We start from the raw sequence: 27,792 nt of genomic DNA on the forward strand, positions 1-27,792 counted from the left end.
CCCAGAACAGGAAAGAGAACGATGCTTGGCGATTGCAAACTGCCCCGTCAGGTGACCAGCCACACGCGGATCTGGCGGTTAGAAGGGCAGAGCCGATCGGCAGGCTCTCCACAGCCAATCTCCCAAGCTGTAGCAGCAGCTCCTTTCCATCATGCCTGACCACCAAAAGGTCAGAACTCAGGCTCTCTCCTCTTCCTTCCTGGGAGTGGACAGACTTGTATGCACGTGGTATTTGTGTTGAAGAAGAAACACTGGCAGCAGAGAATTCTGGTTCCTAAAACATTCTTCCCTCTTTTGTTGGATGGGAAATTCCATTCTGTTCCACACCAGCTTATGCATTGAAAATTCTGTATCTTTAAAAAAAGAGTTGAGGAACAGAAGAACTGTGTTTTGATGTTAACAAACTGTACGAACACAAGACTTAAGAAATAAGAGTAGATGTTGCCATGATGGTGTGGCTACTTGAAGGCTGCAAATTCTCCTGTAGAGGGAGGACAAGAGCTAATTTTAAAAAAGTTATCTCAAATAACCTAGAGACCCAGAAAAGCCTCACTGAAAGGTGACTAGCTATCTATTACAAATCTAGCATCATCATAACTAATTTAAAAGCAAAAATGGCTGAAACCCATAAAAGAAGATAATTTACAGTATAGAGAGTAGGGTTCAGTTACATCAATTACATATCAAGTCTGCCAGTAACTTCCCAGCGGGGATGTACATGTTATGGTTCTAGTCACGCTGAAAAGCACTGCAACGAACAAAATTTCTCAGAAACTGATTGTAAAATAGTAAGTCTGATTTGTTGAATACTTTGCCCCCCAATTATCAACTCATTTCCACTTTTATGATGCCACTATTAGATTGGAAAGGAAGAAACAAGAATTCTCCCCATTTGGAAAAAGATAAAATTAAGAGGTCAGCTGATTTGTCCACATGACACATTTGGTCGAAGGAAAGAAAATCTAGACTGTCCATTTTCTAGTTCATTTCCTTTTAAACTACAAAAATATTACACATAGGCACGTGTGACTGAACATTACTGTCAGCACAAGGAATTCTTTAAACCACAAAGTCCCTTTGAGGTCCTATATTCCGTTAGCTTACCGACTTTGAGGGTTCATGCCATTATTTTTCATCTATCGTTTTGTTCATAGCTTCTACTTGTAACTAGAGGCTGGTTCTTCTTCTTATATACACTGTAGTTAACTTTGGGGGGTTGGTTAATAACTGACAACTCTCGGAATTTAGCCAGCCTTAGCATCGTTTCTCAGTAGTAACAGCTTGTGTGATGAGGATCCAAGCAATCACTCACTCACATGAATACGCTATTTAATCTAGGAATAACCTATCCATCTTCTAATTGCTGTTAGATTCCAACTGGTTACTAGAGAACACTGGTATATCCCAACAGACTGTTAATGACTGGATGGCAGAACCCTCAGACTGTAGGCTAGTAATATTAGTCGATTAGACTAATATGAGACTGTTTGAATGCCTGTTATATGCCAGGTGCATCAGTGAATACTTTACATACATTTGCATCTGAGCCTCACAATAATTATAAGGCAGGTGCTGTTCCTTCTCTTAGTTTGTAGACAAGCAAGCTGGGGGTTTAGAATAGTTAAGTAGTTTGCCTGCTATCTCACAGCTAGAAAATGGCAGAGTTAAAATGCAAGTCTGGTGGAGAAGAGTCTTCACTATTAACACACCCCTAAACAATTTTCAATAATTAATCATTTGTTTTCCCATTCTGAATATTATTACTAATTGGACTGCACATAGTGAAACTGTCTTTCTATCTAAGGATTCCTTTCACCAAGGAAGTAACCACGGCATTGTGAGTCAAAAGGTCAAGGAAGGGTAAAAGAATTATTACTTCATATTTAAAGTTAAAAAGATTAGGGAGTATGGCACTAGTGAAAAAATTAGCCAAATTACTAAGACTCTGGAGAGCCAAATATAGCATAACCACAGGAGGCTGTTAACAGCGACTCTAGAAATGTATAAACATTCACACTACCTTTGCTGATAGCTTGAGTGCATTATGGTTTTAAGGTTGCTATTTTTTCCAGTATTTTAATACATTTCTTCAAAGCAATTTCCAACATTCTAATTAGTAATCACTGTATCTGGCAGAATCTAAATCTCATCGAAGGAAGCCAATGTGAAAATAGGATTTACTTAGAAATCTTTATTTTAAAAAATGGCTAAATTTTAATCTATTAAGTGAGAGAGTATCAAAAGTGACAAAATTCTAAGTTAAATCTTATATACTGCATTAAAAAATAACTTGAAAAAATCTTCAGATGTTGACCATTAATTATGATTAGGCACTCCACTTTGCTGAAGTGTTTTACTCTACAAACTTAAAAATGTGAGCCTTGAAAAAAAAAAATCACAAAACAACCGCCCAAGGACAAACTCTTACCAACAAACTGCAAATCATACGCCAGTAAAGGAAACAGTTAAGATCATTCTACCACTGTCTGCTGCTTCTAAAGGAATGCACTTCTTTACATCAACAGACTTCAGGTCCAGGGAAAAAAAAAAGACAAAAAGAACTCAAGAGTTTAGGGACCAATAAAACTCTTTCTATATATGACCCTGAAATCATGGAGAAATTTAAGAAAAATTGGGGGTAAGAGGCGATGGATCTGCTTTTGGGAAAAAAAAGCATATTCCTTCTTGCGTATCTGGAAATCTCTATTATCCCATCCCCTATCCTATTTTATTTGAGGTAATAACAATTATTTGAAGTGAAACACCCAGAATACTATGTGGCTTTTTGAAATCTTGGTATATTAACTGTTGCCTGAAAAATCAGAGGCCAAAATGAAACTTTTTTTTTCATCTCTATTCTGGCTAAGAATAACCTAAGTGCTATTTTCCATGTGACTTTAGTTAAGATTAGGGGAGAGAACACTTGGGAAGGCCCTGTGATTTTAGATACTCTAAACATCAAGATTTGTTTATTTGAAAGCTAAGGATTTTATTAACTAGTTTTAAGATATTACGAAATAATTATCTTTTAGCCCAGAATTGAATGTATTTCAGAGGCTCTCATACATATAATTTGATGTATACTTCTTAAAGACAAAATATGCTATGAAAAATCTAGTATGTTATTTTGCACACAAATTGATCACTGCTTCAGATGTGGGGACAGTCATCTGAAACTAAAGCAAGTCCCATTCTTTCTCTGTGGTGACCTTTAAGGAAGTTTCAAAAGTATAACATTCTGGCATGGACACACTGGACTTGTTAAATTCTTAAGAGAAATTATCACAGGAGAGATGAAGTATTTAATAAAATAAAAAGTGCTATAGAAATACTCAATAATTCTCAATCTAACAGACTGTAACTGATAAAATGTCTTAGCCATAAAGTACCCGTTTCATAATATTAAGCAACAAAGGCAGTTCATTTCCTTACATCGAGAGCGACTCACTTGAGTCAGAGGCCATTTAAGTTGCTGTGTTACATGGTCTCTATTTAAAGAGAATGATTTTTTAAGAAATATTTGTAATGTTTATTAATTTTTGAGAGAGAGAGAGAGAGAGAGCAAGCAGGGGAGGGGCAGAGAGAGAGAGGGAGACACAGAATCCGAAGCAGGCTCCAGGCTCTGAGCCGTCAGCACAGAGCCCAATGTGGGGCTCGAACCCACAAACTGTGAGAGCATGACGTGAGCTGAAGTGGGACCTTTAGCCAACTGAGCCACCCAGGCGCCCCCAAGAGGATGATTGTAACTAATGCTTTAGTATGTAAATGCCTAGTACAATATTAATGTCTGAAAATAAACAACCTAAAGTATTTGATTAAATGCTGTGATCCCTCAACTACTTAAAAATCAAGATGAAAAATCTTAGTCCTCACCACTTGACTAGTAAAATGCCTAACATGTAAAACAAATTTTATAAAAAGGCTGTCTGCTGAAAAAGGAAATCAGCTTTAATAAAAATATCTGAGGGTTCAGGTTTTAAGAAAAAGAGCAGGTCATAAGAGAACGAATGTCCTTCTGTTTCAATTACCTAGTCAGAGAGGTGGACTCCACATATGGTTAGAAAAACGGTATTTTTCTTTATTTGGAGAAAGCACCTACAATACAGCATAAAAGAACAGAAAAGGAGACTACCATATGTCATTCTAATGCTCCCTACTCCTCTGCATCCACGCTTTCTAAACATCTCGCTCTGCCAGATTTTTCATGTTCTTCCACGACACGTCCAGGGGGCCGGGTTTGAAGACAAGAGAGCTATCAGGTGGCCCTTTGGAGGCACAATGGAGAGTGTGAGACAGCGCTATGGCTGGAAGAGCTCAGCAGTGCCCTCTGGCAGAGGAGACTGAATGGAGTCAAAGGCAGACAGTGGGGTTGCTGGGTAGTTTTCAGTGAAGGGGGTAGTCAGGGGAAAAAACGGTGAGCAAAGAAAAGAAAATATGAGTGAAGCAAGTATAGTGAAGAACTATAGAAAGAACTGTATCAATATAAAGATCACTTGACTCCTGTGCCTTAAAATGCTTTCCAAAGCTTTGAGCATTGAGCATTCCACAGACCAATGTAAAAACTTTATCAGCTGCATGCTTGCTATTCAATTTGTGATAAATAAAACCCCATTTAGTAATTACTACTAATCACATCTTAAAAAAATTTTTTTTTCTAATGTTTATTCATTATTTTTGAGAGGGAGCGAGAGAGAGCGAGCAGGGGAGGGGCAGAGAGAGGAAGACACAGATTCTGAAGCAGGCTCCAGGCTCTGAGCTGTCAGCACAGAACCCAACGTGATCACGACCTGAGCCGAAGTCGGACGCTTAACCAACTGAGCCACCCAGGCGCCCCACTACTAATCACATCTTTACTGTCACTAGAGGATTTGGAAATCCCACACTTTAATGTTTTCCAACATGCTCTATTCTTTTATGCCTTTCTCATTTTTATTTTTGAAAACATGAGAAATGTTCTTTTCCACTACTCTTGCCTAAATTGAAAGGCATGAATCCATTTTGAATAAGATGAATGGTATTACTTGTCTTAAACTGCCCAAATAAGGGGCCAAAGGTATGCCATGCTTCTCACTGGGTAGTTTTCCTGGACGAAATTTCATCCATTCAAATTAGAAAGTTATTTTATTTTAATTATTTATTTTGAGAGAGAGAGCGAGAGAGCACAAGTAGGGAAGGGGCAGAGAGTGGGGAGAGAATCCCAAACAGGCTCCACACCGTCAGTGCAGAGCCTGACATGGGGCTCAAACTCCCGAACCGTGAGATCATGACCTGAGCCGAAATCAAGAGTCTGATGCTTAACTGACTGAGCTACCGAGGCGTCCCAAGAAAGTATTTTAAAAACTTATTTGTGGTACCTAAGAACTAAAATATCATTAAAGTCTTCCTAATTTTCTTCTTTATTGGCTTCAAAGGACGGTATTTACGCAGATGTTGTCTGTGTGCCTGCATAACCCTGAACTGTCCGTTATATTTAAAAATCATCACAGTTCCAAACCGAATAAATGAAAATGTATTTAAGAGGCTGGCTTTTGGCACTAACTCACAAGTAGAGATGGCAATCTCTTTGATAAGACGCCAGCAATACTGCCTCTTTCACTTTTGATTCCAGTAAGATTTTGGTTCACAGTAAGAATATTAATGACTGCCACAATACAGCCATTTTTTACATATGAAAATGCTAAGTATTAGCTCTAACAAATACTTCGTACCATGGGATTAAAAAAAGAATAGCATTCATTCATAAGAAGAAGAACCTTTCTGGGCAAAAAACATATGGAACACAAATTTTATGAGACACATGGATAAGGGGACTGTTAAAATAGGCATCACGAGAGGGAAGTATAATCTGAAGTAACAATATTTAAGAAGTCTGTGACCTTGCTGTTTGGCAACTAAAGACATCTAAACAAACAAACCCAAAACTTTCACAGAATTCTGTTAAGCTTTTTTGGGGGAGGAGGAGGCAATGCATTTGTAAGGAAATTCACCTTCCATGCGTATATGACACCTTTAGTAATGAGGAAATACTACTTAAAAGGAACCTCAATTTATAACATTTCCCCACTAAAAAATCCAAGCTTCAACCATAGTACTCATGTCAGACATCCACTCCTCAGCAATGTCTTTGGTTACCTGCACCCATAATTTATAAAAAGAAATTTAGTCTATTGCTAAGGTGTATAAAGGACATCCATATTTTCCAAGTTATAATAAAAAGTAGTTACAGAAAAAATACTAAGAATAAAAATAACTTATTCAACTCTCGTGGCTTCCTAAATGAGATCTGTTCGGACTGCCTTGACTCACACAGGTGTTAAAACCCGTCATCCCCTTTCTACCTGCAAGCCCGTACACGGGGGCAGTACTGCTCTTGCGAGTCCCTAAGGGACATGTGATAGCTCATAACAAAAGGTGCAGGAGAAAAGTTTAATTGAAGTTTAATAATTAGGATAAGCCAGTAAACAAAACCAATTTGTAACAGGAAGTAAAGCCTCCAGAAGAGGTACTGCAAATGTTCAGCAATGTCTGTGCATTTTGAAAACCCTTGGATATTGAAAATCCAAAGCTAAGTATACATTTTAGGTCAGGAAATAATTATATCTAGTCTTTAAAAACATACACATTCTTTGGTTCATCTTTTTTTAAAAAAGAAGATGCTATCCAACTTAGTACAGAAGCACGCACATTTCCACCTCCTTGGCCCCGGCCCCCTGCACTCGCGCACTCATCTAACTTATCTCAGTGGACGGGAAACGCACCATATCCCCCTGCCTGGATGGGTGTTTTTGGAGAAGCACAAGCATAGAGACTAAAATCCTCTGTCTGGAAGCCAGCCCGATTCAAGGAGGGTTCTGATGCACTGCGGTGAATTTTTGGCAATGAGCGGGCCAGCAGCTCAATAGAGGCAAGAATCTAAAAAAGGGGAAAAAAAAGAAAAAAAGAAAAAAAGAAAAAAAGTAGAATGAAAATCTAGGTGGTGTTAATCTTTAATATCCGCATCATACTTAACAAGAAAGCACCTGAAATCTTACACTGTTTTGAGTATTATCCTAAACGCTTAAGAAATTGGTATTTTTTTCCTTACAAAGAAAAGATTATTACCAAACTCCATTGGCCTTAATCTCTGTAAAATAAATGGGGAAAGTAACCTATAGTTAGCTTTTATTTACATTTTAGATTATTTGCCAGCCTTGGAACAGTAAATAATACAAAATTTTAAACCAATTATATACCTATCCCACAGACCACAGTCCCTTTTGGGAAGAAGAAGGAGCATAAATCAGTAAAGCACTATATGGCTTCACAAACAGAATCATCAGAGCAACTCATTCTTTAAGAAACTCAGTAATAGGAAACGTCTTACACATACATGATTAAAAGGAGGGTCCCAATGACCCAGACTGCTAGTGGCACAGGAGTGAGAAGTGACAGGTGACAATCCAAGAGTGAAGGAGAAGACAGGAAAACAACAAATAGACACCAATCCACAAAATGTAGAAACTCAGCATATTTTAAGGTACAAAGAAACAGGTTATGACTTTGAAGGCATACAGTATAATAACAGATGTTCATAATCATGAGACATAGGTGTAAAAGGCTTGGCACAATGCCTAGAATATATAGTAAGTACTCAATAAAACTTTAGCAGCCATCACTATTATTTTTCTGAGCCACCAAAACTTTTTTAAAAGTTAAACTATAATCTGTATAATGATTAGTATAAGGCAAAGAAGCAATGTTACAAAACATTTTAAATTACAAGCATAACACACAAATAAAAATTCAAATAATACAGAAAAAGTATAAGTCCTACCTTCCAGGGGTAACCACTGTTAAAGAGTCTATACTTTCTTCTGGACCTTTCCTATGCATAAACATGCACATATGAAAACAGAGCCCATCCCCACCCTCATCACCATTTAAAGTGGTATCATTCTATACATATTTTTCTGCATTGCTTTCTTTTTTTTCCCCCTCCCTAACATCCATGCCATCTAGAGAGCTACCTTGATTTTTAACTTTTCCTAATGGTAAGCATTTTTGTCTATATCTGAACACTTGTGGAAGCAGGCTCTGTAGTATACCTTTTCAGGAGTGGAATTACCAGAGCACAAAGCATATATATTTTAAGTTTATGAATTCTAGCAAGTCCTTTCAAAAGGCCAAACCAATTTACATTCGCAACAACACTGTTAAAAAATTTACAAGGAAGGCTCTTCCTTACTTCCCAACATCGTTCCCAATGCTGGATATTGTCAATCTCAGAGAGAAAATCAAAATGTATTTCACCGTTACTCTACATTTTACTGACTGTCCCAGAACTTTTAACATCCTAAGTTCATTCGCCATTTGTATTTCTTTATGATTCACCAGTTCATATCCTTTGCTCATTTTCTATTATCTTTTACTTACTGATTTGTAGGAGGCCTTTATATAATACCAGTATTTATACTTTATTATATACATGCTACAATTATTTTTCTGTGTTTACCTTTCAATATTATTTTTATTATACAGAAGTATAAAAACTTTTATTGTAGTCAGACATGCTCATGTTTTCCTTTATAATTTCTGGATTTTGTTTCTTGCTTATAAGGAAAGCCTTTTATCTCAAGGTTATAAAAAATGACTTCCTATTTTAAGGTTTTGTTTTCTACATATAAATTTTTAGCCATTTAAAATTTATGTTTTTGTATAGTGTGAAAAGAGATCCTATAATGAAAAATAAAAAACAGTACTTAAGGTAGCCTTCAATAATCTGAAAAATTCAGATATGCATTTCATTTTCTGATATCATGCAAGGAATAAAATGTTACTTATATTTAGAAATATGAACATTTTGAAAGAAAAAAAAGAAATATGAACATTTTGTCCCTTTTAATACCACTCAGAAAGTGGGTCGGTCGCCTGGCTGGCTCAGTTGGTAGAGCATGCAACTTGATCTTGGGGTTGTTAAGTTCGAGCTCCACGTTGGGTGTAGAGATTACTTAAAAAAAGAAAATCTTAAAAAAAAGGGGTCCTATGGATATAATTTGCATCATTAATGTACACCAAGCAGGTTGAACAGGAAGCTCTGGCACCTGGAATATGAAATGAGAACATGGTACAGGGGGCCTGCTGACAATGGCCAACAGCACTGGTCCTTTTACTTTGATATCTTCAACCAGTGGTTTTCCGGGTTAAAAAAAATAATAACTCTTCCTCAAAATAGTAACTTAGAATTCCAATACGTAAAACCTAGATCTACCCACGCTGAGGCAGCCCCTGAGAGATATGTTCAAATTATAAATTCTATCTTTAATTCCTTATTTAAAAAAAATTTTTTTTTTTTTAAATTTTAAGTAGGCTCCACGCCCAACGTGGGGCTTGAACTAATGACCCTGAGATCAAGAGTCGCATGTTCCACCGAGACAGCCAGGTGCCCTGGTCTTTCTTTCTTTCTTTTTTTTTTTTAATGTTTGTTTATTTTTGAGAGGGAGACAGAGTGTGAGTGGGGAAGGAGCAGAGAGAGAGGGAGGGAGACACAGGATCCAAAGCAGGCTTCAGGCTCTGAGCTGTCAGCACAGAGCCCAACGTGGGGCCTGAACCCACAAATTGCAAGATCATGATCCAAGCTGAAGTTGGGCACTCAACCAACTGAGTCACTCAGGTGCCCTGGGTCTTTAATTCTTTAGATGGGCATAAAAGATCCACTAGCTCCTGTAACAGTGACTTCTGTCTAAGAGACCCAGCTAGCGCTGTGCATTCAAGGGCAGAAGGTTCACAAAAGACCAACTCCGTGATTACAGTAGCTGGATACTTAAGGGAGTTAGCACTTCCCACTTGCAAACTGTATTGATTTATCAAGACCTATTTATGTGGTGCTATCAGGAACTTCCTAAGCATAATAAAAAAACTCAATTTATATTACAATACCTAAACTTTCTAAGTTTGTTCAGGTTCTTAGTTTCAGTTCATGAAGCTTAATGAAAGATTATGAACTTCAGGGCTGTAGCCTTATAACATGAAGAGACAAAAGTGATAGTCATTTTCCAAGAATCAGAGAAAGGCAGACAGTACCAACAGCTGCCTTTTCTTTTTGCTCCAGGTGGAAACGTTCCTCCAAAAGACCCAGTATGTAGGGAAGCTTGGAATGTGTTTATCTTACCACCAAGAAGAATTAAAGCAGTTCTCAAAGTGCAGTCTGTGGGAAAACTATTTTCGTAGTAACACTAAGGTATTATCTGCCTTTTTCACTGTCATTACTTTGCAAAAGTCAGTGGAGCTTTCAGAAGCTACACGGTGGAAGGTATTGCAGCATAATGGATGCAGAGAATCCAGATGTCTTCTTTTTGTAGAGATTTGCAAAAAAGGTAAAACAATGCCACTCGTCTAATTTTGTTGGTGGGGAAAATGTAGTTCTTTTTAATTTCATAAAAATGTTATTTAGCATGTAATGGTTTTATTACGCTTAAATAAACTTACCAACATTTTTAAAACTTCGTTTTAATTTCTAAAATGGCAATTACTATTTATATAAACAAAAGCTCTTTGGGGGGCCTTCAATAATTTTTAAGTGTGTGAGACCAAAAATTTTTGTTTGAAAACTGCTAGACCAAAGTCAAGTCTTTCTGAATATTCTGTCCTGGGATTCCAGGTTTCTAGATGTACCACTGTTCAACCTTTACAAAATCATCTCTGTGCAATTACTTCTCTGCTGCCTGCACACGATCACAAGGCATCCAAATCCATAAAACACAAAACTGTGTGCCCCTGAAAGTATTTAAAAATCTGCATCTGAGTATTAGTCTGTCCTCTTAGGTAACATCAAGCTTCTTCTTACTTGGGGAAACAGTGGCCTCTCATCTCTTTTCTTTTTTAGGCACTCTGCCATCAATCTCTTCATGGCTTTCGGACAGTTACTTCGTACCTTACTGAGATCTGGAGAAAGATATCCTCGTCCCACCATAAAAATTATCTGGGGAGGGAATAAAAAAAAAAACAAATCAAACAACTTCACTTACAAATTGAAAAATACTCCAACATTGAGAATTCAACAAGCTGCACATTTATGTGTACTTTTCTGCGTGTACATTTTCCCTTAATAAAAAGTTAAGAAACACAACGCTAGTAATCTGATTCTCACACATCTTATCGTGGGGACCCGACACTGCACGGGCCGTCAACTGAAAACATCATGTCCCATGGACTGTTGTAAAGGTCTCCTAATCGCTCCAGGTCTCTGGTCTCTCCTTCCCCAATCCATTTCCCACTGCCAGGGTAATCAATCATGAGACACAGGTCAGGCTGTGCCTCTTTTCTACTTAAGTATTTTACTGAGTACTTGTTGGGCATCATACTGAGTCCTTTATATATATGTAGCTGGAACTAAAAATGTTAACCTTTTTAGCAGTTGTTTTGGCATCTGCGTTTTAAATTTGTTTGCTGAGGAAATGGGTGATATGGGGCATTTAGTTATGTAGATATGAGAATCACAGCCTCCTCCAAAGAAAAGAAGGTAAACCATCTGGGAACCGAAGTTTTCTGTTTAATAAAGTAAAAAGGCTTGTCTTCCCTGGGTGCAGAGATTTATAATTTTTCCAATTTCTTAACTTTCTAATTTTCAGCTCTTTTGATAATGGGCAGAGACAGACATCAGAAGTCTTAGAGAGAGGGGGGGTTTGATCTTAGAGGGAACAGTTCCAACGGACAGCCTAGTGGCTAGGTGGACAGCCAGTAAGAGATCCCTTGTTACAGGCCGGAGCTTATAAACTTTAGAACAGTCGAGCCTGGTCTCTTAACTTGCTCTTAGTCCCTGTTCAGTGCTGTAAGAACCGGTGCTGACCCGAGAGCAGACGTGCTCGAGGACCACGCGGTGCAAGTGTGCAGCTACCCTTCCATCTCCCCTGGCAGAACTGCCCTACTCCCGCTTTGTAAAAACCGTACCTTTTTTACCCACATGAAATTTAACAATAGTACACATTGCACCAAGGTGTAAAACTGCTGGGGTACCAAAGGGACACTATTGGTACTTAACAGGGCTTTCATGAATGGGTAACAAATACCTTTGCAAGACAGCTAGTTTCCAAATCTTTGCTCTCAGTAAAATTAACTGAACCGTCAGCTGATTACAAAACTCAGTGACAAGCTATTATGCAATTTTTCGGTACATTATAGACATGAGTTTTAACTGAGTGATATGGTGTACGGTAAAGAATTTATCTTGCCCAGAAAAAGGGATGGCCTTTGCCTTTGGCTCCTAGGAGATAAACCCTAAAAGTTTGGAATGTCCTGCCTGATGAGAGTATTTCTGTTTATTTACCTGGGGGCTAATAGAAGGGACTTTGAGTCATATAGTACCAGTTTGACTTCCAGAGGGCTTGAGAACTAAGGCCAGCCACAGAGGTAGTCAACCATATCTACCTGACAGAGCCCCAGTGATAACCCTGGACTTAAGAGAGTCTCTGTGGTTGGCAGTGTTCTGCTGTCGGGAGAATTCAGTGCGGTCCACAGTTACACTGGGAGAAGACAACTGTGACCTCCACATGTGGAACTCTCCTGGATTCTGCCCTACGTGCCTCTTCCCTTGGCTGATTTTAATCTGTATCCTGCTGTTGCACTAAACCATAACTGTAAGCATTAACAACCTACAGCGAGTTCTCAAACTTAATGAGCGACTGAGTCTGAGTGTGGTCTTGGGGACCAGTGAACTGTGCATGTGGGTACAACAAATTCCTGACTTTTCCCATCTTTGTATCTACCTGAACAATACTGCTCAGTGCTTAATTCTTTCTCATTTCAGCAAAAGCCTATTTATCCACAAATACATGAATGAACTGAAGAGAAAATCCCCATATGTTCATTAAGACACACATTTCCAATAAAATTTTACCTTCTTTATTTCTATATACCAAAACTTACATTATTTTCATCAGTTATATATTAATACTCATTAATAGAAGCATAGTTCAGACTTTAAAAAATTAACCTTCAAAGACTAAAGTCACAGGAAAGATTTTTGTAATTCTAAATTTAAATACACATTTTTTGTTGCAGAGATGTTATTTGAATGATCAATAAAAGGCTTGAAAGTATAAAAGTATGTTTAAAAAAGAGCCATATCAAACTTTGAAAAAATATAATACAAAGGAAATCACATTCTTTGCAATTACTTAAACTTAAAGGGAAGACTCTCCAGGATATAATTCATGTACAGAAGATTTAAGTGGCACATAAAAGATAAAATCAGCAGTTCAATTTGAAATTCTGGAACTGACTGGTTATTTCCATTCTCAATCCACATTCAGCACTCCTGGCACCTCCACCCCTTGATTCATGCCTCTGTATTACTGGAGCACAATGTCTACTCATTCTCATCACCCCCTCCCCTTGCACTGCTTCAACAGATTGGTAAACTCCACCAAAAGCATGGCCTGTGTATTATTCATCTTTGTATTCCTTTATATCCCATAGTGCTTTGCATATAGTAGGCTTTGAAAATTTCTTATTGAAATAATTTGTGTGTAGGTAAGATACTGGTATTCATCATTTTTTATCTCTTGAGAGCTTGTGCTTGGAACCTAGCCACCAGGCTCTAACAAAGTCCACACTTTCTAGAAGACGTCCCCATAGAAAGGTCCATGTCGACAAGAACTAAAGCCCTTGGCCCTTCACCCTGACCAAGCTTCCAGCAGACAGCTAGCACCACACCTTGTCAGAGGTATGAATGAGCCATTTTGGAAGTGGATCCTTTAACACCCAAATGAATGCACCCTAGGCAACACAATGTGACACAGACATAAATCTTCCTCACTGAGAGCAGTCCGAACTGCAGATTCATAATTTGCTTAAGCCACTATGTTTTGGGTGGTTTGTTATACACCAACAGTAACTGAAATAACAGACTTAAATAACAGTACTTAAAATAACAGATAAAAATTAGTTGTTATTTTCTTCTAAGATGACACAGCACTTCTACTCCAAGAAAAGAAAACCATGAGGACAGAGAGTCAATACATGTAGCCTAAATGAGTGCATTATTAATCCCAACTCAGTAGAAAAGCTGCACTGGAAGAGGAAAGAGTAGGGTGATTAGAGAGCAAAATGGAAGGATACAGAGGGGGAAAAAATGACAGCAATTTCTTAGATTTCAGCACTAGAGTAAGGAAAGCAAAAGGCATGCTATACGATGGCCATCCCTTGAAGCGCTAAGAGAACTGCTCTAGGAAAGAATCTGATCTTTACAACCAGAACGAATTCTTTAGTGCAATTTCTTTTTTTTTTCTTTTTTTTTTTTTTCAACGTCTATTTATTTTTGGGACAGAGAGAGACAGAGCATGAACGGGGGAGGGGCAGAGAGAGAGAGGGAGACACAGAATCGGAAACAGGCTCCAGGCTCTGAGCCATCAGCCCAGAGCCTGACGCGGGGCTTGAACTCACAGACCGCAAGATCGTGACCTGGCTGAAGTCGGACGCTTAACCGACTGCGCCACCCAGGCGCCCCCAATTTCTTATTTTTATAACTGAAAAAAAAAGACACCTGAAGAGGTAAAGTGACCAGGTCATGAGTCCAAGGTCGGCCATTACACTGAGTTTCTTCACCAGAGTCCTGCTTTAAAAAACCTGCCACCCGAGACTATGGGGGGAAGAGTACACAGGAACAGTTCCTACAGTGCGTAGTAAAGAAGGAGATGTCCTATCTCCCATGAGAAAGAAGAATATTCCTAAATTTTCAAACAGAAGTCCAATCTGAGAGCCATGGTGGTGAAAGTTCAAGAGAAAAAGAAAAATCAAATCAAGGGGACAGACGGAGCAATAGCTGGGGTTACGTCACTGAAGATGACTAGAATTAGCGATTCCCAAAAGGGACGTCCACGGAAAGTGCCATTTGAAGAAAGCAGACAAGAAGTAATGAAATAGAATAGGGGTAAGGGATAGTGCATATATCATTCTTTGACCCCCTTTGTCTTTCTTTCTTTAAAAGTTTATTTATTTATTTTGAGGTGGGGGGCAGAGAGAGACAGACAGACAGAGTATATCCCAAGGAAGCTCCCTGCTGTCAGCAAAGAGCCCCAAGTGGGGCTCGATCTCACAAACTGCGAGATCATGACCTGAGCCGAGATCAAGAGTCAGACACTTAACTGACCGAGTCACCCAGGCGCCCTCCTTTTTCTTTATCAAATATTCAACCTGGTTTCAGACTGGCAAATTCCAGAAGGTTCTTACTACCAGACAGAATTAACCAGTAAAGGCCTTACCCTTCTGTTGGTCACTCACTTACTTCTCTTATGGAGAGTAAGCCCTTGCCACATCATTTATTATACTCCTGTGGAAGACAAAGCACCTAAAATGCCAAGAAGTGGATGAGTGCAAAACTCTGGGTTGCTTTTTATCCATATTTTGGAGATAATAATACCCATTTCCATAATGTATTATTTTATTAAAACAGAAGTATTCACTGGATTTCATCCAGATCTTAGATTCATAAATTTTTATTTGTGGTCTCTATGATAAATCAACTAAAACTAAAGTCCCCTTGTAAAGTTCCCTTTTCCCTTGTAGAAAAGTAATATGCAAAGGAAAAGTGAACATGGCACAGGGTATTATGTCTTATGGTTGAATGAATAGGACTGTAGGAGGCAGGGCACAGGAAGTGTGCAAATTAGAACCAACCTTGCGACTCAGATTGCCATCATCCAATCAATCATCTCAGTGATCTAGAATCTGTCACAAGTCCAATGAGTGCAATGGGTCGACTACGCTCCTTCGCTAGTAGTTTGGTCTATCTTGAATCTATGCTTCATGCAGGGCTTAAAATGTCAGGTAATTAGGAATCAGGTCACAGATTTTTTTTAACACTCAAAGGTAGTATTCAACGTTCAAAAGCTACGTGGTATAGTTAGAAAGACCAAACAGCAACTAACCAATTAGCTCTGTGCTGACCTTGGTAGAAACAGTCATTTAAATCACTTTTTTCATCTACATAGAATCCAGAGCACTCTGGGTAAGGGGCCATCTGGTCACTCAGCAAGTATCCACAAAGTACAGGACAACTGAGACTACTTCTCTGAAATCACATACTAGCTGAAGTTCTTAGAGAGAAAGATACTCAGAGTTATTACCAAAAAGATGGAGAGTTGAACTGATGACCAACACACATACACACACACTACTTACATGAAGTTCACACATTTATAAATTAAAAACTATCATTTCATTAGATTGAGAGCTTATGATAAAACACATACCACATTCACACTGTTGGATTTTTTTTTATTCTTTGGATTGGGGATTCTCAACTTCGGTATGTATAAAAATCACCTGGCAAACTTATTAAAAATGCAAGTGCTTGGACTTCACTCCATGGAATCAGAATCTGCTCTAGTATCTCTATTTTTAAACAAATTACCCAGGTAATTCTTCTTCTTCTTTTTAATGTTTATTTACTTATTTTGAGAGAGAGAGAGAGGTAGAGGGGGGAGGGGAAGAGAATCCCAAGTAGCTCCAAGCTGTCAGTGCAGAGCCCAATGTGGGGCTCAATCTCATGAACTGTGAGATCATGACCTGAGCTGAAATCAAGAGTTGGGTATTTAACCAACTGAAATACCCAGGAGCCCTTACTCAAGTAATGCTGACGCAAACCACAGTACAAAGTATAAATATTATTTATAGTTTATATGGTCAACTATTGTTTTGTTTTTATTTTTTATTTTTTTAAAGGTTTATTTATTTTTGAGAGAGAGAGAGAGAGAGAGAGAGAAAGAGAGAGAGAGAGAGAGAGACAGAGCACGAGTGGGGGAGGGGCACAGAGAGAGGAAGACACAGAATCTGAAGCAGGCTCCAGGCTCTGAGTTGTCAGCACAGAGCCCGACACGGGGCTCGAACTCACGGACCGTGAGATCATGACCTGAGCTAAAGTCGAACGCTTAACTGACTGAGCCCCTGTTTTTTAATATATTAATGGTGGAATTGCTGCAATCTCTCTCTCTGTACACACACACACATACACACACACACACACACTTTTTTACATACTGAGGTATACAAGATAATTTTAGTAAAGACAATTTCATTTTCTTGGTTAGTGTCAAAGTCCTGGTGAATTTCATGTGGCTGGGACAGAAAAGGCAAAGAGCTGCCTGAGGCTAAGTTGGGTACTGGGGGCGGGGCGGGGGGGGGGGGGAGGTAAAGGACAGAGAACAGGAACTTAGGAAGAAATAAGTACAAAAATTTCCTATTAGAATTCTCCTTCTAGAAAAATGGAAAGCATGAAATAAGTCTTTCCATTTACCTAGTTAACAAAAGGGAGAAACCGTACTAATTTCACAAGAATCCGATATGAAGAACAGCACAGCCAGGCTGCTTAGCACAAGGGGTGACGGAACAGAGAGACGGCATAAAGCCCAGTCGCTGCAGCGGCAGCGCCTCCTTCTAGCCGAGCTCGGTCAAGAGATGTGACCAACACCCACTGCTGCAGCTCTAGCTTCTAGTCAGAACATCAGGAGCTATACTCCATTACAACACTTAGCACTGAGCTTTCAAGGAGAGGCCTTACACGCAGCTACTATTGCTGAGAGTATACCAAAGGTTTCCAAAACTGGTAACAAAGATCAAGATATCTATTTCTCATGCCTACCCGGACTCAACGCTTCTTTTCTTGCAACAAACTGGAGTCTTTTTTTTTAATTAAAAAAATTTTTTTATTTAATTTTGAGAGAGACAGAGAGAGAGACAGAGAGAGAGAGACAGAGAGAAAGAAGGTGCACAATCAGGGAAGGGGCAGAGAGAGAGAGGAGGAGACACACAATCTGAAGCAGGCAGGCTCCAGACTCCAAGCTGTCAGCACAGAGCCGGTTGCAGGGCTTGAACTCACAAACCTCCAGATCATGACCTGAGCCGAAGTCGGACACTTAACCGACTGAGCCACACAGTTGCTTCCAAACTGGACTCTTTATACATATAGTAAAATAAACCCCAAGAGATGGTAAAGATTTACCTGGTCCCTGTTGTTGATGTTTGAATAAGGTAACTGTCCAGTCATCAATTCATATAGAACAATCCCAAATGCATATACATCTGACTGAAAGCTATATGGGTTTTTATCTTGCATTCGAATTACTTCTGGTGCCTGTCAGAACACAAAAAGACAAACATTCTTGTTTACTCTTCAACTTCAACTGAATAGACTGAAAAGCAGATTATTAAAATTCCCAGAACAATGCTTTTGTCATTAAATAATTCATCTAATATGCAATCAATTCTCTTATTAATGGGCAAAGAAGTAGAACTGATCAAGAAGAAAAATGCTTGGTAAACTCTGAAAGAGGTGGTATTACCCGAGATTCCATGTGCATTACTAAGATTTTATAATTTTATCAGCCATCCTCTTTCAGCACAAAATCCTGTCATTGCTATTTGAATCCTTCCCAGGACTAGTCCTGTCAAGAATCAGTTCCCATTTCCCATTCTTGATTCAGTAATGAAATATTAGATCTGTGTTCATGTTTGGGAGTAGCACAACCACTATGGTAACTGCCTTAGAATTTTGGTTTTCCCCCTTGGTACATGGTTTTCCTCGTCTCAGAGCACCTTAGAGAATACTGGTAAAACTCCTGCCTCCAAAAGCATTGTCAACATGCCATGGATGCTTTATTAACAAAAGCAAGAGACAGCAGGTTGACTTAGAAGATGGTATAAAGAATCTTGGCTGCTTGCTTCTTGGGAAAAGCTATAGACCAAAGCATATTTGCTACATTTTTACACATTTCACTCACTGTACTCTAATACTTAATTTCTTCTTGGCTGTTTACATAAAATACAATAGATGGTCAGTTAAATATTAGCTTAAAGGAATTACTTCACCTTGCGTCTTCTGTTCTGTTTCATTTGGAAGAATTGTCTCATTAGAGAAATTGCAGAGTATAAATAAAAACTCTTGTGAAAGCGTTACTTTGATACCAAAATCTGGACTGACTGCAAAAATGGCTGGAAGACCTGGAACAAGATTCCTGGTCACAGGTCAGGGTAAGGCCAGTCACACTCTCTCAAAAGGCAGGCAATGACATTCAGCCTCACCCGAAAATCACAATCACCTGTATAGACTTTAACCTCTCAATGTCCAGACTACAATCTAGAACAGAATCTGGGGAGGGGATCCAAGCACTGTTGTTTTTTTAAGTTCCCCAGATGATTTTAATGTCTAACCAAGGTTGAGAACCACTGATAGATGTACGGAGGCCCTGATGGAAGGATGGGGGCGTAGAAGAAGACTGTCTACTTACTTTGGTCAAACATCTTACTAACTGCTTTTAGTAATATAGTACAAAATAAACCACATACAACTGTGCTATAGCGAACAAGCCAGAATACTGAGAGGCTGGTTATGATAGACACAATCTGAAAAGCCAGAACACAGTTTTGAGAGGAAGAGAGTAACAAATCAGTTGAGGAACTAAATGTCTTTTTAAAATTTAGTTTTACCTCACTGTTGTTGGTAGATGGCTTGATGTAAAGTTGTATATCATCTATTTACAAGAAACGCATAATCAATCCTCAATTAATTTAGTGATTTAAGATCCTCAATTAATTTAATGATTTAATTTGTAAAAATTTTCACAAAGGTGTCTTTCCCCTCTAAGATAAATAAAACAAGGTTGAGAAGACTATTGTAAATAGTTCAGAGAATTACATAACCTTAGTCCTGACCCAACTCTTCTCTCTTGTCTACGGATGTTCCATATTTGTTTCTGAAGGCACTATCAACCCAAAAGGATTTATTCAATAATTAAGTGTACTATTGGCTACTCTCGTATTAGAACTCAGCTTGATGGAACAAAGGATGAACCAATCTACCTATGTATCAACAAAAAAGAAATTAGAAGAAAATGTAACACTTTATGTATAATAATCTACTAACTGCATAAAACTACGGTTTTTGAAAAAAGGACAAACCTGGAGATTTAACTGAGCCTCTCTTCCACACTAGTTAAGATCAACACACCTTTAAAACATGTATTAATTGTTTCTTTTTAATATTAGGTTTTATAATTTCAGTACTTAATACCTGCCAGCCCACCCCTTCCTAGGATACACTGCCATCTTGTAACAAGGTGTATGACTTAAAGGTGCGTGAGATCCAGTTCACAATTATTAATTAGCCTCTGGTTTATAATGATTTATTAAACAATTAGAATAATCAAAGTCACAAACCTAGCTAGCTCTAATTACTGAATCTTAGACACAGAAAAGGTATTAGAAATCCACTAGTCCAACCAACATTAAAAATTGAGAGACGTGGAGGAGGTTAACAAGCATGCAGGCTAAGAGTCAAATAGAGCACTTAAGTACCAATCTCCTAATTCTAAGTCCAGTGAGCTCCTTCCACTTGCTACTTTGCCTTAACTCCAGTTATTATTGCAAGAAATCATAGCCGAATTGAACCCTAAGTTTTCGTCACCGATTCAGACATCTATCTTGGAATTCCCTTCCTGGAGACTGCTATGGATAGTTCGGGGAATATACGCAAATGTGGCTTCAAGAGCCCTTGCAGCTTTTCTGTTTCCAGCATCGTGTCCCAAAGTCTTTGTGCGAATTCAATTATTTAAACCTTCAAATTGCACTAATGGTTTGGGGACATCCTATATTCAGCTGAGAGCAGCGGTTCTCAAACTTTTTTGTCTCAGGCCTCTTTTAGTCTTGAAAATTACTGAAGATCCCAAGGGCATACATAGGTATTTATCATTTTTAAACCTAACAGGGAAACTGTTAAAATATTCAGTAATTCCATAAATAATAAAACAACAGCCATTAGATGTTAACACAGATGACCCATGTTTAATGAAAAGTGTATTTTCAAAACCAAAAACAGTTCAGCGAGAACAGTACTGCAATTCTCTTTGACTGGTTTAACAGAGTCAGCTACAGACACATATTTGTTGCTGCACTCAATCTGTTGTGATGTGTCATTTCTGGCTGAAGAGCATGAAACCAAATGTGGCTTTACACAGGGATGACCTTGAAGACCTCCAAAAGGGTCTCAGAGTCCCTTTTAAGAACGGCTAGCTTAGAGGTTGATTCCTATGCCTGCCCTTTTCAGAGCCTGCAGAAAGTAACTGAAGTTTTCATTCCCTTTTTTCCAACAAAGCAGAAATAGGAATAAAGCAAGAGCTATGCAGGGCAGCACATGGCTGACAGTGTTAAAAATCTACCTTTTTTTTTTTTTTTTTTTTGTCTTTCCTCTCCCAGCTGCCCCATAATTATAGGTTCTTTCTAGTCTAACGGAAGTACTTGCCAATTTAGGCTTAAATAAGATTGTGAAACAGCCTCTCTCTCAAAAAAGAGGAGTTCTCTTAGCAAAACCTTAATAACTGCTGCAGATCATACCTGCTTAAATGGCATACTTGTTTTTTTCTTTTTGCAACAGGGTACACAGAACATTTTGAACACAAGATATTTTAGAGAGCCAATTCTGGGTAAAATTTAAACAGTTTATAAGATACATATTTTTTGTTTGAAATGTACTGAAACTGGTATCATAATACTTTTTATAAAGATAAAGAAAAAGGTTAAAATCTATTTACATAAAAAATAAGATCAACGTTGATTTTTGTGAATCCTGGGCATTATGAAACCTTCAATGATTTTCTAGTAGTTCAGCAGCATCGCAGGGTCCACAAATTTCATTAATGGAGAAACAGCCTCAGTTCTTACCATCCACAAAATGGATCCAGACAACTGTTCAAACTGATGGGACCCACTCCATCGAGATTTCACTGTGGCTAGACCAAAATCACCTATTTTTACTGTGAGGTCTTCGTGAAGAAAAATATCTGAGGTGTAGTAAGTAAAGGAAAACAATAGATCTCATTTTCCTATCAAAGTAAGCATTATGAAAATTTTAGGTAAGAGATCTAATTTCTATAAGCCTGTAATATGATTTTCTTTCCTTGGTAATAATGATATTCCTTTAAAAAGTACAGTTCTTCCTATTTCCTCTTAAAGTTGACAAATATGTTTTAAAAAATAATTAGTTCTGTTTGGCCTATGTGACCTGCTTTTAAGATTTTTGGGGCTTGAAATGTGGCAGGGTGAGGTGAGATGCTTTCCTGAGTTTATGGGAAATCGTGAAAACTTTCCCATTAGATTTCAGTAACACAGATCCATTCTTTGGGCGTTGCTGACAAAGACACAAAGGTTCTTCACTGGAATGAAGTTTAGCTGGCGGACAGGGTCTTGAGCTGGGTTTATGGAGGAAGAAGGAAAAATATGTCTTTCTCACCTCCTTGTTACGTAAGTTACAACTTTCAGTTACATCTGCACCACTGGGGGGCAGCGTCAGAGCACTGACAGGAATGAGTGGGCAGCTGCGCAACTCTCCGTTTTATGGAGCTGACAGAATGGAAGCACGCGATCAAAAGAGGACTACTGTTAGAAAGACTTGGTAGATTTTTTTGATAATGTTCAAAAGTTCAGAAACCAAAAGCAGGTGGTAGTATCCTGCTTCAGTATGCTCTCATGCAAACCCGTTTGTTAATTCTCTTTACAATATATTGAACTTAGCATGAAAACTGTTTTTACATAATGTGAAGACAAAATGCAGAAGAAAAAGTCAGGATGTTTTCAAACTTCGCAGACAAATTTCAGGAAGGATACTATTACTCTTGAGGTCTCTGTGGATGATTGACTTGGCGTGTAAGTAACTGAAAAACAAAACATCATTTCAACCTGAGTAGGGGTAAAGACTCTGGCCTCCAAATCTATAGAACATATTTAGGGGTGTAAATAAAGACTTATTCAAAATTATGATACAACTGCAAACTATACATTATGATAACCTCTTTACATAAGAATATTAAAATAAACGGTCAATGAATTTAGGATTATAGGAACATATTACTATTACGGTACAGCCAAAATCCTGTATTGTGTTAAAAGACTTTGCTTTATCTTTTACTATTTACCAATACAAACCTTTCACTCCAGCCAAGCCTATTTATCCGTGTCTTTTCCACAGACATTGATATTTAATCCCACCTCTGTGATCAATGCTCCCCTCCCAAACCCATCCCCAAATGAACTTTCATTCTATTCTCCCCCATTCATTCCTATCCTTTAAGACTGAATGAACGCTCTCTCTAACTTCTGAATGAAGCTTTCCCATGATTAACTCAACTGAAAGTGATCTTCCAGTGTTCACTTATGTAGTAATTATTTAACAGCTTGATTCATGTATTTTTCCCTCTGTGCCTTTGGTTTTCTTTTCAGAATGTAAATTCCACCAGAATATGAAGATTTGATTGATAAAACCATTTTAAAGGTAGTAGTATACATTACTAAAATACCTTCTTTTTTTTTTTTTTTTTGAAGATTTTATTTTTAAGTAATCTCCACACCCAACATGGGGCTTGAACTCATAACCCTGAGATTAAGAGCCGCATGCTCCACCAACTGAACCAGCCAGGCATCCCTAAAATACCTTCTTAAAAACACAGAGGAGCTTTACCAGACATGTTAATCTTAAATTAGCTACTAATGGCCACAGTAAATAATCCTATTGTTGATTAGTTTAAAATAGCATATAATAAGAGAAAATTAAGTAATACAGAATAAATTTTCAAAACAGACAAAAATAGTGAGGAGGAAACGTGCTATATAATGTCCACAGTGAGTCTATTTTAAAGTCGATGATAAATTTAAATTATCTGTTACCCCTAAAAACTGCTGGAGTTCACTGAGGGAAAGGGCTCTGCCTACTTTACTTCTGTTTAATCTCCAGGGCCTAGCACAGTGCCTGGCATATGGTAAGTATTCAACATGTCTGTTGAGTCAACTCTAATGAAATGCATATAATATTCTAGTCAAAGTTATTTTTCTTCATTTGATACTACAGAGAAAAGCTACAGGAGACTTCTGAAATTTGACAATGACCATTAGGAAACAAATTTTGCTTTAAAATGACACTTTAAATGGTATAATCAAAATTATGTAATCAACAGTTAAAAATGGAAGATTTACAATGATTAAGCTTTATTTATGCTTTTACATCTTCATTTAAACTTCCTCATTCTCCCAGAGATCAAGATTTTGAAACTTTCTTCTCAGACAAAATTTTCATTTCAAACTACTGTTTATACAAAGTAACCCCTTCTCTTCCAATTCCTCTCTCATATCAGTTTACTTCCTGCATAGATTACTGCATTTTAAAGTTGTCTTGTTGTCATGACTTCTTAAACTCAATCTCACTATATCACCCGCTCTCTCTTATGTTGAAGGAAAACATGATGTCATTTATGGGTCTCATTTGCTTAAAAAGTTCTGCAGTGACAGAGAGAGGTACAGATGGAGAAAAAGGGGCCTCAATCAAATGCTTTTTCAAGATGGGGAGACCTTGTCTCCTCTTCAGAAAGAAAGGGGAACAAATGGTGATGGTGCTCAGTGGCGGAGCTTGGTGCTTTGGTCAGAGATCTGGTATTTAATGCACAGAAAAAGTGTTGGTCTTTGAAAAGAGATTGTTTTCTTTGAAATTAAACACAACAACAAATGGGTGGTAGAAATGAACTATATGGCAGCATGATTAAGTTATAAGAGAAGATAAAGGTGTTCCTGATGTTAATTTTTTTCAACGAATTTGATACAAAGAAATATAGCAAGAATAAAGTAAATAGAAATGTAACCAGAGGGTTGAGGGGAGAAAAAAATTCTGACTGGGAAAGTACTAGATAATTAACAAGATATAAATACAAGTGCTGAGCTAGTGATATAACCCTAGTAGAAGGTGGGCAATATAAATCTAACACAGGCCAAAGTCATATACAGCTGCAACCTGAAATAGCACCCCCTTATCCTTGGGTAATCCTTTACTGGTTGAGGGTAGGGAAGGGAACAAGAATAAATTAACTTTACTATAGATTATACAGAAGTCTATCCATTATTTAAAGCAGTCAAATTGGACTCCCTTCTTAACTTTTCAAAGATGTTAAAGAGAACCTTGTAGGTTTATAACAGTAGCAAGAAAGAAAAAACATGCTATAAACTAAATGAGTATCACTTCTTGATAGGTTTCCCTTGGGAGTTTCCTTCCTTGAAGCAAAAGTATCCACCTACAGAATCATTTAATCTGAAAGCTGGGCAAATCATCTAGTAAAATTTGTTCTCTATGCTACTTCTTTCAAGCTATTATCCAAGATTCAGGTTTTTAACATTCTTTTAAGAGCTTAATATGATGCCTCAAGAGTAAATACAATACTCTAGATTTGATCCGATCAACACAAACCAGAGCGACTCTCATCTTAATTTTCTCCTTGAACATAAGACCTGAAACCATAAAACTTCTAGGGAAAACAAAATAGGTAGCAAGGTCCTTGACATCAGTCTTGATAATCTTTTTTTTTTTTTTTTTTTTTTTGATTTGACACCAAAAACAAAGGCAACAAAAGCAAAAATAAACAACTGGCACTACGTCAAACGAAAAAGCTTCTGCACAGCAAACGGCACAGACCACCAACAAAATGAAAAGGCAACCTACCAAATGGGAGAAAATATTTGCAAGTCATATATCTAATAAGGGAATATCCAAAAAATATAAAGGACTTGTAGAACTCAATAGCAAAAATCCCAAACTGATTAAAAAACAGACATTTTCCCAAAGAAAACATACAGATGGCCAACAGGTACCTGAAAAGGTGTCCAGCACATTCATCATCAGGGAAATGCAAATCAAAACCACAATGAGCTATCACCTCATACCTGTTAGCATGGCTATTCTCAAAAAAACAAGAAACAGCATGTAGTGACAAGAATGCAGAAAAAAGGGAACTCTTTCAAGGGTACACTGTTGAAGAGAATGTAAACTGGTACAGCCACTATGGAAAACAGTATGCAAGTTCCTCAGAAAAACTTAAAAATAGGATTATCATATGATCTAGTAATCCCATTTCTGGGTATATACCCAAAAGAATTTAAACCAGGCTCTCAAAGAGACATCTGCACCCTCATGTTTACTGCAGCATTCTTCACAATAGCAAAGATACAGAAACAACTTAGTGTTCATGAGTGAATAAAGAAAATGTCACACCTACACACTCACACACGAATATTATACAGCCACAAAAAAGGATATCCTGCTGTTTGCAACAACATGGATGGACCCTGAGGGCATTATCTGCAATGAAACAAGTCAGACAGGGCAATCCAAATACCATATGCTCTCACTTAGATGTGGAATCTAAAAAAACAAAACAAAATTTAATTCATCTTCATCTTCCTTATGTGGGCTAAAAAATTATATCAGCCATTATTGAGAGTATTATGGCAGCCACAGTCACTCTACAGACTTCTATTAAAATTATATTCAGTTCCAACCCTACAGGGTTGTTCTTGCATTGCTCCTACACAACAGTTTCCCCATCCTATATTTGTATGTGTATCTTTCTTTTCTGACCTTGGGTAAGATGTCTTATCTTGTAGACATGGCCTATAATCTCAGCTGATTGAAATTTTAGTTTTCATTAAAAAATAAGTTTTAAGGGGCACCTGGGTGGCGCAGTCGGTTAAGCATCCGACTTCAGCCAGGTCACGATCTCGCGGTCTGTGAGTTTGAGCCCCGCGTCAGGCTCTGGGCTGATGGCTTGGAGCCTGGAGCCTGCTTCTGATTCTGTGTCTCCCTCTCTCTCTGCCCCTCCCCCGTTCATGCTCTGTCTCTCTCTGTCCCAAAAATAAATAAAAACGTTGAAAAAAAAATTTAAAAAAAAATAAGTTTTAAAAGATCAGTGTGCTCTTGATGCCCTCACCTAAGTTATGTGTAAACATGCTGGTCACACTCAGGAGCAGAATGAAACAAAAATCTCCTTCAGCTTAATAGCTTCGGGGATGATGATCGTTATACACTTATGAACCTAGTCCAATTCTCCATGCATTTACATCTCTTGATCCTCTCCTCAACGCCATCATGAGAATTATCACTCAAATGCCTTGCTGAAATGCAATCACTAAGGCTACATCTGCTGTAGTATTTGCCTGATTTATCGGTGTTGCCTGTTTGTAACAGTCCGAAGTGTCTCTCACTGAAGTTCACTATTCTTTTCTTGTATTTTCAACTGTTTCTAAAACCAAAGAACTGGCTTCCAAGACATTAGCATTTGAATCCCGTTTCACCAAATGGTACACAATTTCAAAAATGTTCATTAGACTTCACATAGCAAGCTGAATCTCTCCCCAGAAACCTACGGAGGGTGTGGCAGCTGATGGGACTAATATGCATGAGGGTGGTGACAATATTTGATCCAAACAATTTCAATTACAGGGTCCCTTCTACTTTGATGCTCTCCACTCTCCTCATAACCACACTGTGCAAAGTGAGTAAGACTGAAGGGAATGAGACTCTGCTACTCCTCTGCAGTCAACAATCATTTATACTTTAAAATAATTAAAATATCAGGCACCTGGGTGGCTCAGTCGGTTAAGCATCCAACTTTGGCTCAGGTGATGATCTCGTGTTTATGAGTTCAAGCCCCAAGCTGGGCTCTGTGCTGACAGCTCAGAGCCTGGAGCCTGCTTCAGATTCTATGTCTCCCTCTCTCTCTGCCCCTTCCCCACTCATACTGTCTCTCAAAAATGAATAAATGTTAAAAAAAATTAATAAAAAAATAAAATAAAATAATTAAAATACGTAAGAAGTGAAGTTCACACCTTTTCCAGCTGTGTTGTGCTCTGAGTGGCCTAAAATCCATTTTTATGTAGTTTTTGGTTTCTATCGCATAAAAAAAAAAATCAAACTTATTAAGGTATAACTTGTCTACAACACAGGGTGCACCCAAT

General features: G+C 38.0%; 1 protein-coding gene across 5 annotated transcripts in view; it reads right to left on the reverse strand.

Annotated features, from left to right (window-relative positions):
• Window positions 1–314: 314 nt before the first annotated feature.
• The window catches only part of BRAF (B-Raf proto-oncogene, serine/threonine kinase), a 159,604-nt gene continuing 132,126 nt past the window's right edge, over window positions 315–27,792 (reverse strand). For 2 of the 5 annotated variants that reach the window (XM_019825906.3, XM_019825910.3), the window contains 7 exons: window positions 22,630–22,676; window positions 21,688–21,806; window positions 17,975–18,106; window positions 10,823–10,957; window positions 7,814–7,864; window positions 6,759–6,912; window positions 315–481 (listed from right to left, as the gene is read on the reverse strand). In XM_019825906.3, the coding sequence (XP_019681465.1) occupies window positions 459–481; window positions 6,759–6,912; window positions 7,814–7,864; window positions 10,823–10,957; window positions 17,975–18,106; window positions 21,688–21,806; window positions 22,630–22,676 (661 nt within the window). In that variant the 3' untranslated portion in view covers window positions 315–458. Of the gene's footprint in view, window positions 482–6,420; window positions 6,913–7,813; window positions 7,865–10,822; window positions 10,958–17,974; window positions 18,107–21,687; window positions 21,807–22,629; window positions 22,677–27,792 lie in introns of those variants that run through there. The other 3 variants (XM_019825907.3, XM_006929424.5, XM_045052853.1) reach the window with 2 other exon arrangements.

The sequence above is a fragment of the Felis catus genome, chromosome A2, assembly GCF_018350175.1.
Source record: "Felis catus isolate Fca126 chromosome A2, F.catus_Fca126_mat1.0, whole genome shotgun sequence".
NCBI classification, from domain to species: Eukaryota; Metazoa; Chordata; class Mammalia; order Carnivora; family Felidae; genus Felis; species Felis catus.